Raw genomic sequence first — 14,389 nt, forward strand, 5'->3', positions numbered from 1 at the left:
ACAATAATTTAAGTATAATAATAATTCAGTTCAAGTGCAATAATATTAATAATACCTACATTTGTTCCAAACTTGTCACCTTCAATTATTTTTTTAGTGTCTTCTAGATACTCATCTTCAATGACTGCATTATTAGTTGGTGCAGACTTAGAATAGATTTTTTCCTTGTAGATAGAACATTACAAGACTACTGATAATGTGCTTGATAAATATATAAAGAAACCAGAAAAATTGGAAATAAGTGATAAGTTTGAGCAGATCTCAAAAAATAATGATAATGATGGAGACTCAAAAACCCAAAATATCAATAAGAACATTGATTATGTTTGCAATAAGAGTGAGTTCTCTGGAGATTCATCAGAAATAGCAGAGCCATTCAAAAGTATAGTGGTTGATGAAATTAGAGAATTTAATTCTATCGACATTGAAAAATTCTATTCTAAGTCTGCACCAACTAATAATGCAGTCATTGAAGATTAGTATGTAGAAGACACTAATAAATACCTAGATTATTTGCCTCTGCTAATATATCTTCTTCTTCATCCAGTACCTACACTTGTAGGATTGATAGCGCAGGACAACCTATATACTGGACCTGCGCCTACGAAAAAAATGGCCGCCGTAAGTGGTGGCTGGCAATGATTTTTTAAACGGGAACTGGACGAACGGAGATTCCGACAAAGTGAGACGCTCTCTAACAGCTGATTAGTGGTTTTTTCTCAGTAGGAATTCCTATAAGACCACCACATACGGCGGCCATTTTCTTTCTAGACTCAGGTCCGGTAGTATATAGGAGGTCCTGGATAGCGTCATGTCATAAATAAAATACAACATAAACACTAATTTATCAAGATATTTTATCATTTCGAAACAAAACTTAATTCATGCTTGTTTCTTCTTGTAACTAGCCATATTCTAGTTTTACTATCCAGCTTCCAGCAACTTTATCTTATTATACATATTTCTTATGTTTGTAATAGATTAAGGAAAACATTTTATAAGTTTGTTCAATTGAGAAATATTCTTCCATTGTACCAGTTGAGGATGGTATTCCTTGCCCTAATCTCTTCTGTAATTGAATACGGCATTGTTGGATGGGGAGGTTGTGGATCTTCCATCTTACAACCCCTTATTTTGCAATATAAGAAAATTGTAAAAATATGTCTGAATAGACCAGTTAGATATCCCACTAACCTAATCTATAAAGAATTCAAAGTTCTAAGCCCTGAGGATTTATATAAATTTAACTTATTAAAATATGTATTTGAACGACCATTAGATTTTCCAGTGACTCCTGAACATGGATATACAACTCGTGGTCAAGCCAGAGAGAAACTGTATGAGCCGAGATGTGTAACTGCATCTGCGGCTGGTCATGCAGCCTTTCAGGGTCCTCGTTTATTTAATGTTTTACCTTTCGATATTTCTAGAGAGTCCTCCTTATCGATTTTCTGTAGAAGGTTAAGATTGTATTTATCGGCTTCATAAATTGTTTCGTTTCATTTTTTTTCATTGAAATATGTTTAACTTTATTCTGTAAACTAGGCTATATAAACTAAGCATTGTAATCAATTTGTTTATTTTTGTGGAAGATGTGTATTTTTGTTTAGATTGCTTTAATGGCATAAGATAATACTATTTATGTAAGTAGCTCTATATAGTACTTGAAGCAGCTGAATCGTTTTTCTTATATATTTTCTGTAATTCATAAGACGAACCACTCCTCGACGCAGGCCTAGCCTAATGAGGAGTGCACTTGATATTTTTTATGTTTTATGCTTTGTAAAATTGTACAATGAAGTGAATAAAAGTTATTATTATTATTATTATTATTATTATTATACATTTTTCTTCATCTAGTCAGTACCCACTCTTGTACGATTTATAGCGTTATGTCATAAATAAAACACAACATTTAAAAAAATAACACTAATCTATCAAGATATTTTGATCAGTTCAAAACAAAACTTAATTCAAGTTTGTTTTGTCTTGTAACTTGCCTTATTCAAGCTTTATTTTGCATTTGAAGGTTTATTCTGAATTCGAAGAACCTTGATTTGAAACATACTATTCATATTATTATTCATCGACTTGGCCCATGTCTATTTCAAGTTTTATTTTGCATTTAAAGGATCTTGGAACAGTGGAGCTGGTGGGGATTTCCAAGGAGCAAGCGGTGTTGGTTGAAATCAGCACCGTGGGTCATTGGGTGATACACCGCTGTCATAACTGTGGCATCTACACGCATGCGCTCAACAGAGACAAGGGGGCCGCTAGTGTACTCGTCAACAAACAATTGATTGTAAGTACAACATTTGCACAAATCACTCAACAAACAATTGATTGTAAGTACAACATTTGCACAAATCACTCAACAAACAATTGATTGTAAGTACAACATTTGCACAAATCACTCAACAAACAATAATTGATTGTAAGTACAACATTTGCACAAATCCCTCAACAAACAATTGATTGTAAGTACAACATCAGCACAAATCCCTCAACAAACAATTGATTGTAAGTACAACATTAGCACAAATCACTCAACAAACAATAATTGATTGTAAGTACAACATTAGCACAAATCACTCAACAAACAATAATTGATTGTAAGTACAACATTAGCACAAATCCCTCAACAAACAATTGATTGTAAGTACAACATTAGCACAAATCACTCAACAAACAATAATTGATTGTAAGTACAACATTTGCACAAATCACTCAACAAACAATTGATTGTAAGTACAACATTTGCACAAATCACTCAACAAACAATAATTTTATTGATTGTAAGTACAACATTAGCACAAATCACTCAACAAACAATAATTGATTGTAAGTACAACATTTGCACAAATCCCTCAACAAACAATTGATTGTAAGTACAACATTAGCACAAATCCCTCAACAAACAATTGATTGTAAGTACAACATTAGCACAAATCACTCAACAAAAAATTAATTGTAAGTACACCATTTGTACGAATCACTCAACAAACAATTGATTGTATGTACAACATTAGCACAAATCCCTCAACAAACAATTGATTGTAATACAACATTAGCACAATCCTTCAACAAACATTGATTGTAAGTACAACGTTTGCACAAATCACTCAACAAACAATTGATTGTAAGTACAACATTTGCACAAATCACTCTACAAACAATTGATTGTAAGTACAACATTTGCACAAATCACTCAACAAACAATTGATTGTAAGTACAACATTTGCACAAATCCCTCAACAAACAATTGATTGTAAGTACAACATTAGCACAAATCACTCAACAAAAAATTAATTGTAAGTACACCATTTGTACGAATCACTCAACAAACAATTGATTGTATGTACAACATTAGCACAAATCCCTCAACAAACAATTGATTGTAAGTACAACATTAGCACAAATCCTTCAACAAACAATTGATTGTAAGTACAACGTTTGCACAAATCACTCAACAAACAATTGATTGTAAGTACAACATTTGCACAAATCACTATACAAACAATTGATTGTAAGTAGAACATTTGCACAAATCCTTCAACAAACAATTGATTGTAAGTACAACGTTTGCACAAATCACTCAACAAACAATTGATTGTAAGTACAACATTTGCACAAATCACTATACAAACAATTGATTGTAAGTACAACATTTGCACAATTCACTCAACAAACAATTTGATTGTAAGTACAACATTTACACAAATGACTCAACAAACAATTGATTGTAAGTACAACATTTGCACAAATCTCTCAACAAACAATTGATTGTAAGTACAACGTTTGCACAAATCACTCAACAAACAATTTGATTGTAAGTAAAACATTTGCACAAATGACTCAACAAACAATTGATTGTAAGTACAACATTTGCACAAATCTCTCAACAAACAATTGATTGTAAGTACAACGTTTGCACAAATCACTCAACAAACAATTGATTGTAAGTAGGCTAACTTACAACGTTTGGTGATGAACAGTGGGTTTGAACCGGGGATTTCTAGACTTAACTCGGCTTATCGAGCTATAAATAGTCCCAGTAGAACTCATAGGAATAATATTCTTAGTGCCGGTTGCACAAAAGCCGGTTAAACTTTAATCGTGATTGATCCCACGAGAACCAATCAGAGAAGCCGTCTTATCAAAAAGGCCTTCTCTGATTGGTTCTCGTGGAATTAATCACGGTTAAAACTTAACCGGCTTTTGTGCAACCGGGCCGTATCGGATTCGTCCACTGATATGTGGGAATCCGCTCATTTTTTCTCCTCTCACTTCTGTTCACATGCAGTCTATACTTTTACACCTCCTACACTGAGGAGTAACACACCCCAAGGCCAGCTACTAAACAGTAGTAACTTAAGGGTAGTTTTTTCAGTTATCTTATTGATAGTTTGACACCTTGTGTCACCGTGTGACGTGTGAGGTTCTTTGAACCTTGGATCCTTGAATCCGTCCATTCAAACATAAACATAAGGTAAGGCTAGCTACAAACACATCGATTTTTGTTCCTACGATTTTTTCCGTCCTTATAAATTTCATTAGATTAAACAGCTGATTTCAAACAGATGATGTTTGTCAAGTTCTGTTTAATCTAATAGAATTAATAAGAACGGCAAAATCGATGTGTATGTGCGGGGCTTAAGGCTGTGCAAAGGCTAAAAATAAACTTTCTAATCGTGATAATTTTTCTAAGTTTTTCGATTTGTATTATCATCAATCTATCAAAATGAAAAAGTTTTCTCAGGAAAACATTTTTTTCGAATCATTACTTTTTGAGATATGTGCCACTGAAGTTTGAATTTTTGGGACAGAACATTTCAAATTCGGTACGATATAAATCGATGAGATTTAGAGGATGGATTCTTCATGGTATTGTTGCTCTAGTAAAACAAACATTTTCTGAAAATATCAATTTTTGGAAAAGTTATTCAATTTACCAAAAATAACTCAATTAAAAGTTATTTTTGGTTATTTTCAGTAAATTGAATAACTATCTTAAAAATTGATAGTTTCAGAAAATTTTTGTTTTACTAGTTCAACAATACCATGAAGAATCTATCCTCTAAATCTCATGGATTTATCTTTTACCGAATTTGAAATGTTCTGTCCCAAAAATTTAAACTTCAGGCGCTCATATCTCAAAAAGTAATGATCACAAAAAATGTTTTCCTGAGAAAACTTTTTCATTTTTATAGCTTGATGATATACAAATCAAAAAACTTTGAAAAATATCACGAGTAAAAAGTTTATTTTTAGCCTTTGCACAGCCTTAAGGGTGTGATCACATTGAATGCGTACATGTGTAAGTGCACACTTGGTTATGCATGACCAAGCTTGCAGATGAGAAACAAACTAAGGGAAGAGCAATAGGAACACTCACACTGAACGCGTGCACTTGCTGGTTGCGTTCATTGTGAGCAGCTACATGCAAGTCATAACGTGTTTCGTTGGCACATGTCAGATTTTGTTTTTCGGCTCATGCATGATCTGACGTCCACTTGCACATATATGCATTTAATGAGATCATACCCTATCAATCAATCAATCTTTTATTGTCAAGGAACATAAAAATGTTACAAACAACGTCATTCCCTACAATAGATTATACAAAGACCGACAATACAATTGGTAACAGTGAAAAATAATACAATATAATAATAGCAGACACTAAGACGCCTGACACCATTAACAATTTTATAACCTAACGTTTAAGGTTCAACCAACAGGTTTGAATGAAAACAGTCTTAAACCTGAACAAAACTAAATCAGGTAAACCTGTAAAGTACCAGGTGTAAAGACGAAGTGCTCTACAGGTGATCGGAGAAGAATTGATTTTTTTTTTACTTTCAAATGAATCTATTTATTCATTCAGAATTACACAATTTACAGAAAAGTACCACAGGCTTATAAGCCCAAAACGGTTCCAATTCTAGTTTATACAACAGTCCAAATGTAGCTAGGTTATGTGTCACTTAACATTCAATCCTCTCCAAGTCCCGTATTACATTAGTACTCCAGAATGGGTCATCAGTGGGATACTAGAGAGAAACCAATGGTGTCCGTGTGTGGAGCAAGCTGGTATACCAATGCTGGTTTCTGAGTAAAAATCGACAATAATCGACTTGAGATAACAGTAAAAGTTGCGACATAAACGCCCTATACCATGGGATATCTACTTACGCTATAGTTTCTCTATGATAATATATAATATCGAGTGACCTGGTTGGCTCAGGTCTGGTGTCAGAGTTTTCAGGTCGCAACTGATCAATTTCAGGGTCTCTGACATGACCTAACGACTGCTTTTTTGACAACAAACGTTGAAGTCGAGAGAAAGATGATGAACATTCCATCATTTATTTGAAAAATTGGTAAAAATGTATTGGTGCATGTTTTTTACTCTAAAAATGAACAGTTACTGGTTCGTGTTTTATCTAGACAGATTTGAAAAAATCAACCTATTTATCGACAAACAAATATTTATTTTAAATGTGATAAATTCATTTTTCATCTATTTACTTAGTTGCAATATTATCAGAGTTTGCTGAATTCTCTTTTCTTGGGTTCAGTGATTCTTAACAGCATATTTATTTTGATAATTTTAATTCACCTTTAGCTTCATGATTAGATTAAATTAATGTGCCTCTTTCTGGATATTGATTACCTTCCCAATTATCTTTGCTCTGTAAGGGTCTAATTGGAAACTTGAATACCACGTACTGCAAACGTAGTAAACGTACTGATAATAAAATTCGCTTCAGACTGTCAGCGTTGGTTGAATGAAAAGCATTGATATAATTTCTAAAGAATGCGCTGTCAGTTTGAAGTTGTGCCAAATAGTGCCAAATTATATACATATTTATGTATATGTACGAACTATATACATTGTTATCTATTCTAGACATTAATAAATTATGAAAAAAGCTTGCTCATGTCAATATTATCACAGTAATCAAATATAAAAATTAATCAATTTCTTGTCCACTTTTTCAATTTTAGTTTTTTCTTCAAGTATTGTAAAATTTTGATCGACTTTTCATGTTTAATTATAGTTTATTCATTAATAGCATGGGAAGTCCTACTAAAAAATATATATCTCCAACCTATAATATTATTTATAAATAGGTTAGAGCGAACAATACAATACTCATTATTAGCATTCTGATAGTAATTGAATCATACTATATCAAAAGTCGTACAATCTTTCAATTCAAAATATGACTACTATAGTAAATTAGTAATAATAAAATACTAATAGTAAAAAACTCAGACTTTTCCTTAATGAGAGAAAACAAATGAATGTAAAATTTTAATCAATTCAGTATTTTTTTATTTAATAAAAATACAATACACTGCAGCAATTTTCCAATAGAATTCATCAATTACAGTTTTTTCTAAATTTATTTGTAAGATGACCTATCATGAACTTGTTTTTTTTTCACAGATATCTCTATAACTTTTCATTTGATAACATGTTGCTGTATTAGACATTTTTATTTTTTGTTACATCAGATATCTTGGAAATGTAACCACTTGTTTCTTTATCCGATATCTTTTGCAGTCTATGGTGAAATTTTTAGATATTGGTCAAAAAGTAGAATTGGCAGTAGAATCTGCTACCTTGAGATTCACTTTAAACTGTCAGCATTCTCTATATAAAGAACATGAATGCTTCCCATTTATGCAATAAATCAGTCGAAAGTGACTGTCACCATAAACTGTCTTGATTTCTGATGAATTAAAGCCTTATCGAGTTTTATATGTGATTTATCATTAGTTTCCATCAATAATTTCCTTATCCAGGTCTAATATGCTTGTTATTTAATTCTTCTATCTTAAGTTTGAGGTGAAGAACAGTTTATATTGATGTTAGCTACTTTCAAAAACTATCATTATATTAAAAATAGCCAACTAACCAACAACTAATTATTATTATTAAACTAAAATCCAAATTAAATGTTGTAAATCACCCCGAAGACTTCTGCTACTGCAAATCATAACCTCATTCTTTTTTGAAACTTTTATTTGTAAAAATTTGGGAGACAGTTTAGGGCTATGACTGTTGTCTTCTCCCAATCATATTATATATTATAATTATGATTTGTGATTGCCAATGAAATAAATATTGACAACAGGGTAAACAGCTAGATGGAAATTGTTTAATAATAATTATTAATTCATTAGCATTTGAATAATAGTAATATTTCATTAATTTCCATCTGTAAACTGATGTTCATTTTCCTCTATATTGAGACTCACTTGGAACTGTCACAATTTGACAGTATTGAAAGGGGAGCATTTATAAGGTATACTGACAGAAGAAGTGAATTTCGATTTACTAGGTTATATTTGTAAACAAAGGTTTCAATCACAACGTGAAAAGTTAATTATCAGCGTCAGAAAATGTTTACAAAGTGATCGAACTGGTGTTAATATCAGCATTATTTTTATAAGTAGTTGATAAGAGGTCGGAAAATACGTGACTTATTGGAGAAAGATATACAGTAGTTTGAATTTCGGATGGAAAAAGAGTTGTTTAATGTTATTAAGATTACCATAGAAAAAAGTAGACTATCGTTTGTATTCTGTGACAAGATATTACAAACTATTTTGTTCTTGAAGTGAGTTTCCTCAATTATATAAAAATACTTGTTTAATTTGATCACCATAGAACAAAGTAGACTATCATTTGTATTTTCTTTCAATAAATTACATAACATTATTTTGTTAGGTATTGAAATGAATTTTTTATCAATTCTATTAATTTTGGTATTGAAATACGTTTTTTAATTCTATCATTATTCTTCCATCAATCTCACACTAAGGGCCGTTTGCACAGTGACAGTTTAAACTAAATTTCATTTTTAACCGGATTGAATCCGTATCAAGTCTCGTTTGTTATAATGTGTTACATTTTGAGTTTAAGCCACCAGCTGATTAAATTCAGTTTAAGCTTTGACTGTGCAAACGGCCCTAAGAGTAGTATTCTGATTGTAACTTTCCAATGAATTTCTCGGCTGCCAACCAATAAAAACCCATTGATTCTTATGGGAATGTTCACATATTGACAAAATTAAAATGTATGAACACTTCCATAAGAAACAATGGTATTCTTATGGGAGTGTTCACACATTAACAAAATAAAAATGTATGAACTCTTCCATAAGTAGCAAGGGTATTCTTATGGGAGTGTTCACATATCAACAAAATAAAAATTTATGAATACTTCCCATAAGAAACAATGGTGTTCTTATGGGAGTGTTCACACATTAACAAAATTAAAATGTATGAACACTTCCATAAGAAACAATGGTGTTCTTATGGGAGTGTTCACACATTAACAAAATTAAAATGTATGAACACTTCCATAAGAAACAATGGTATTCTTATGGGAGTGTTCACACATTAACAAAATAAAAATGTATGAACACTTCCATAAGAAACAATGGTATTCACTTCCAATTCTAATGATTATCTTCCCGATAACACGTATTGTTAATGTAATGATTTTCACTTCAAACTGTCAGCAATAATTGAAAAGGAACCAGTGATGGTATTCACAAGGAATGCAGACAGTTTAAAATCAATCTCACTATAGTGAGGTCCACGTTATAATGGCAGTGTTTGATTAGCAATGGTATTGCTATCCTTGTCTATCATTCAACAAAGCGGATAGCGCTATATCTTTCTCGCTTTGCTCTGGTGCCAGATCCTCTTTTAACAATGTAGAATTAATAATCTACTAACAAAATATTACATGAAAATTCATTATAAAATTATTGAAAGTTATAATATCTTGCTTAATAAAATATAATTATTTTAAACGAGAATGAACAGTTAATATTACATCAATAAACCTGTATCAGCTACCGTCTCTAGAAGGCATTGACAGGATAGAGGGTCGGCAACGTTGTTCTGTTATCTTTCTTCACTGCTATTATAACGTGGACCTCACTATACCTTCAGATATCCTAAAAAAATTCTTTGCATATGAATTCGAAATTTAATATTGCTTTTATTCACCTCAGAGCGGTGATATTTTGATTATATGCTGATTGTGTATTTCGTTGTAATCAACTATCTTTCATACTTTGAATTCTGATTAATCGATTGTTATAAATTTTGTTTGCAGTCTGACTCATCTGTGATAACGTCCCTGAAGAACAGTGACTCCTATTCTCCTATTTTTCATATCGTAGTCAATTATGCAGAAGATGACGATGTCTTCACCAAAGTATCTGGTGAGTAATGCCATTTAAACATTTATTTTATTTTCATATCACATGTATTTATCATTATTTCTTCTCTAATGATTATGTTTTTACCAAATCGCGTATTTACTCGCATCAGCTGACTCAAACAATCTAATGGATTTGTGTTTTTAAGTTCCTGCTCGCACAAGCTTATATGCAATGTGATCACACCCTTGAACTTCTGCTTAAGAACAAAAGATACAGGACCAAGGCCTAATATCATAATTATGGAGAATCAATTGAATTAAAATAATTTCCGTTATGGTTTTGTTTGTTCCCGTATACTGTGGTACTCTTGATAAATCAGTTCGGTGCTTTCAGTTGGTGAAAAATAGGAGAAAGCGAAAAAGAGGATGGGACGCAGAAGAATAGAAACTGAAAATTAATGATACATAACTCAACTAAAGTATTGAAACTATTGAATGTATAGTTCATCAAAGTAATTAGGTATTTACTATATTGAAATGACTACATGACTGTGTTTCCAAGTAAATGTTCAAATTAACTTGCTTTTTTATTGCTATAGTTTGTGTAAAATAAGTTGAGACTTGGCCCTCCATCCGAAGAAATTACAGGGTTGCCAAATCGTGTAAAATTGCAACTTTCTCAAATTTCCAATTCAACGTCAGAATTGGATGTAGAATATCATCCCCGATATCCTAGTAGTACTAAAAAACCTTCAGGGTTGAAGGATTAAAAGGAAATTTAACTTTTATGATAAAATTGGAAACATCGCCAAGATTTGTTTTTCTTTTGAATATCACTTTTCTCAGAATTATGGGGCGTCGTAATGCGTAATAATTTTATATAGAATTAACAGGGAGAATGTCTCCTCTATTGGTTTCTGTATCATTTTTATCCGACTTATAGTTATTTTTTAATTAATGATTATGTTCGTTAATGTAGAGACATTTCGAGCAGAAAACATGAAATTCTCGACATGCTAGAAACTTTTTTGTTTCAAAAGATAAGTAGGTGGTGAAAGCGAGAAAGTTTTTCAGAAATAATTGAAATTATTACCATTCAGCCGCTCTCCTAACTTTAAAATTCCTTGGAGACCAAAATACTATCTTCCGACTACTTTTGCCAATTGGAAAAATAATTTCAATTATTCCTGAGAAACTTTCTCGCTGTCTGTCTCAGTTCGGGCAGTTTAAACCGGAATAATTGTTTACAAGATTAAGTGATTGAAACACTACTTTCCTTGAAATATCCCGATCTTGAAAATACTATTATTTCGGCCCGAACTAAGACAGTCTATAAATGATTCTCAATACAAGACTCTTTCAGGTAAGCAATTCTTCAAACAATATAAATTTTCAGTTTCTGTTATTTTCGATTAAAATGGACGAAATTTTAGAAGAATCGAAGAATGTAATCATAACCCTATTTCGGACTTTTAAAATTTTATCTAAATTGAGTGAAAATCTGCTAACATTGAACCATGAGAAAACCTTCTTTCTGACCAGCCATGGATTTATGAGTTTGACGTGATGGATCCAAGACAGCTTTACTCCAAGGAGATACTATGCTGATTACACAAGAACCCAACAACATTTCAAACCAGAAACCACAACCACAACACCAGATACAGGAATCTTCTCATCACCAATGTTGCAAGGAAGGCACTATACCAGAGACATTTCAATCATTTAGCACCAAAATTATATAATCTACTCCCTGCAAACTTTAAACAGATTACAGATTAATCATCCTAGAAAGTTCAAAACAATAGTACACAATTGGTTGATGAGCAAAGGAAGACAGAACATAGAAAACATTATTTCAAACAACAACTAACCACCTAATGACTTACTTAACACTAACTAATTAATAATCCGCACAGAAAAAACAAACAAAACCTACTCTAGAACATGGTAGGCCATAGTGGAGTGGAGTAGGTCAATTTCCATACAGAATGAACTAAGCATGTAGAGGACACATTATAAGAATTTTTTGTAACTAACTATTGTATGTAATTGTAATTTATCTAATATTTTGTGTAATTGATGTTGTAGTTTTAGTTTTTTGGGAAATAAACATTTATTTATTTAATTTGGGAGAGAAATAGTACAAGGAGTATCCTTAGTTTACCTCTCCCATTCAGTGCTTTCTTGTGAAAATAATAAATAAATGAATGAAAATAAAGAACAAACAAAGACCTTGATTCCAAACAAAGACCTTGATCTGCAGACCAAAGACCATTCACTATAGTTTGTATGAAGCACGGAGTAAAATCATAACATTGCCTTTATTTCTCAGTTAATGAACGTGATAAATCACACGATCATAACTCACACATTGGAAATTAAATCGTTTAACCATTTACGTGGAAGAATAATTGATTTCACGACTCAACTTTCAACTTACAAAAATGATATTCTCAAAATAATACAGATGGATTGTCATGATTGTATTGACAAACTTGAATTTAATATTTTCTAAACTTGGCTGAGTGGTTTTGGGTTTTGTATATGTTTGGAATTTTTAACATCAAAAAGATCTTTATTTCGAAGTGTAAAGTGTAAATTTAAAGTATTGTGCTCACTATAACCTTAGTGTCCGGTTTTCAAAAATTAGGGAACTTTGGACTATATACGACGAGGTGGAACTACCCTTGGGTCTCCCCACCATTGAAAGCCATACGCTAATAATAATATTGACAAACTGTAGAAATCAATCTGAAAAATAGACCAATTCTATTTAAAGAATACATTTAGATAACATGCATTGGGTCGAGTCAAATGAGACCACCGACAAAAGAGGCCTGCGACAGTCGAGACCAGCGACCGTAGAGGACTCCTGAAAAAGAGTCCTCAAATGTCGCCTGCGCTACATCCTACTTTTAAACCAGACTATACAGTTCGGCCGTTCGGTATTTGAACACAGGATCGTCGATGTCAATAACCGAATTTTCAAAGTCTCCAGAATGGCAGACCGCATCAAAAGAATTATAATTTAATTACTATGGATTTACCAGCAATTGACTAATATCTTATATGCCATTATTCTTTCCATCTTATGAATAAGTATTGCAAATTTACAACTGTAAATGTACCTCAGTTGTACCAATTATCATACCAAGTGTCTTAGGCCTATTTTCGTTCTGAAAACCCCTAAAGAGTCCTACACACCTACGGATTTGGCCTGTCTTGGCTCGGCGTGTATATAGTCAGGTCCACGTTATAATGGCAGTGAAGAAAGATAGGAGAAAAACGTTGCCAATTCTCTCCATTTTGCCACTGACTGTACACAGCTGTTACTCAATCCATCCCATTAAATTTAATTCAATAATATTTATCATTTCCTTGATAAAATAATCAATTTAATGTCAAATTAATCAAGAAAATATATTTTTTCATAATTTGATTCAAAAATTTGCTTCCATAAGTGAGATCAGATTTTATTCTTATACAAACCTGAAATGGCGGCTAATTTAAAAAGCTGTGATACACCGATCTGAATTTCAAAACAAAAGAAATTGAGTTATTTGATAGGAATTCTATTCCAATTTCTTTTTAAAATAATAGAAAAATAGAAATCCTCTTTAAAAATGAGTAATTTCAATGGATTAATTTTGAAATAACTTTTCAATGTTATTTATACCGGTACGAGTAGGTCTAACCTATACGGGTAGGCTAACTGAAGCATAGAGGGTTATCAACTTTTAAAATGTCATTTCAGGTATTTTAATTTGTGTTTCTCATACGGTAATGTTTAAAAATTGTTTCATCGTTTCAAAAATGCATTTTAAATCAATTATACGACTTGTGTACTCAAGTATTTTGATAGAATGAAGAAAAAAATGGCGGCTGAGAATTTTTTGTTCAGTTTTGTACAGTCACTGTCAAAAGTAAATATAAAATATTCTGGCAAATATACAACATTGCAAAGCGAGAGAGAGATAGTGCTATCTGTTTTGTTGTATGATAGAAAAGGACAGCAACAGTATTGTCAATCGTACATTGCCATTATAATGTGGACCTCACTATAGGCGATTTTCTCCCGAGCCGAGCCAGGCCAAATCCATGCAGGGCTACGGGCGCTGCTCGGCTCGGCTCGGGCGAAATCCGTGAGTGTGTAGGCTCTTCAAAGGATAAGCCCTACGATCCTTCAAAGTTCAT

The 14,389-nt window shown here is 32.2% G+C and overlaps 1 protein-coding gene across 1 annotated transcript in view; it reads left to right on the plus strand.

Moving 5' to 3' along the window:
* The first annotated feature begins 612 nt into the window (after nucleotides 1-612).
* Nucleotides 613-14,389, plus strand: part of LOC111046277 — a 43,470-nt gene continuing 29,693 nt past the window's right edge. Inside the window, exons 1-3 of the mRNA XM_039439500.1 lie at nucleotides 613-621; nucleotides 2,132-2,302; nucleotides 10,145-10,253. Coding sequence (XP_039295434.1) covers nucleotides 613-621; nucleotides 2,132-2,302; nucleotides 10,145-10,253 — 289 coding nt within the window. The remainder of the gene's footprint in view (nucleotides 622-2,131; nucleotides 2,303-10,144; nucleotides 10,254-14,389) is intronic.

The sequence above is a fragment of the Nilaparvata lugens genome, chromosome 12, assembly GCF_014356525.2.
Source record: "Nilaparvata lugens isolate BPH chromosome 12, ASM1435652v1, whole genome shotgun sequence".
NCBI classification, from domain to species: domain Eukaryota; kingdom Metazoa; phylum Arthropoda; class Insecta; order Hemiptera; family Delphacidae; genus Nilaparvata; species Nilaparvata lugens.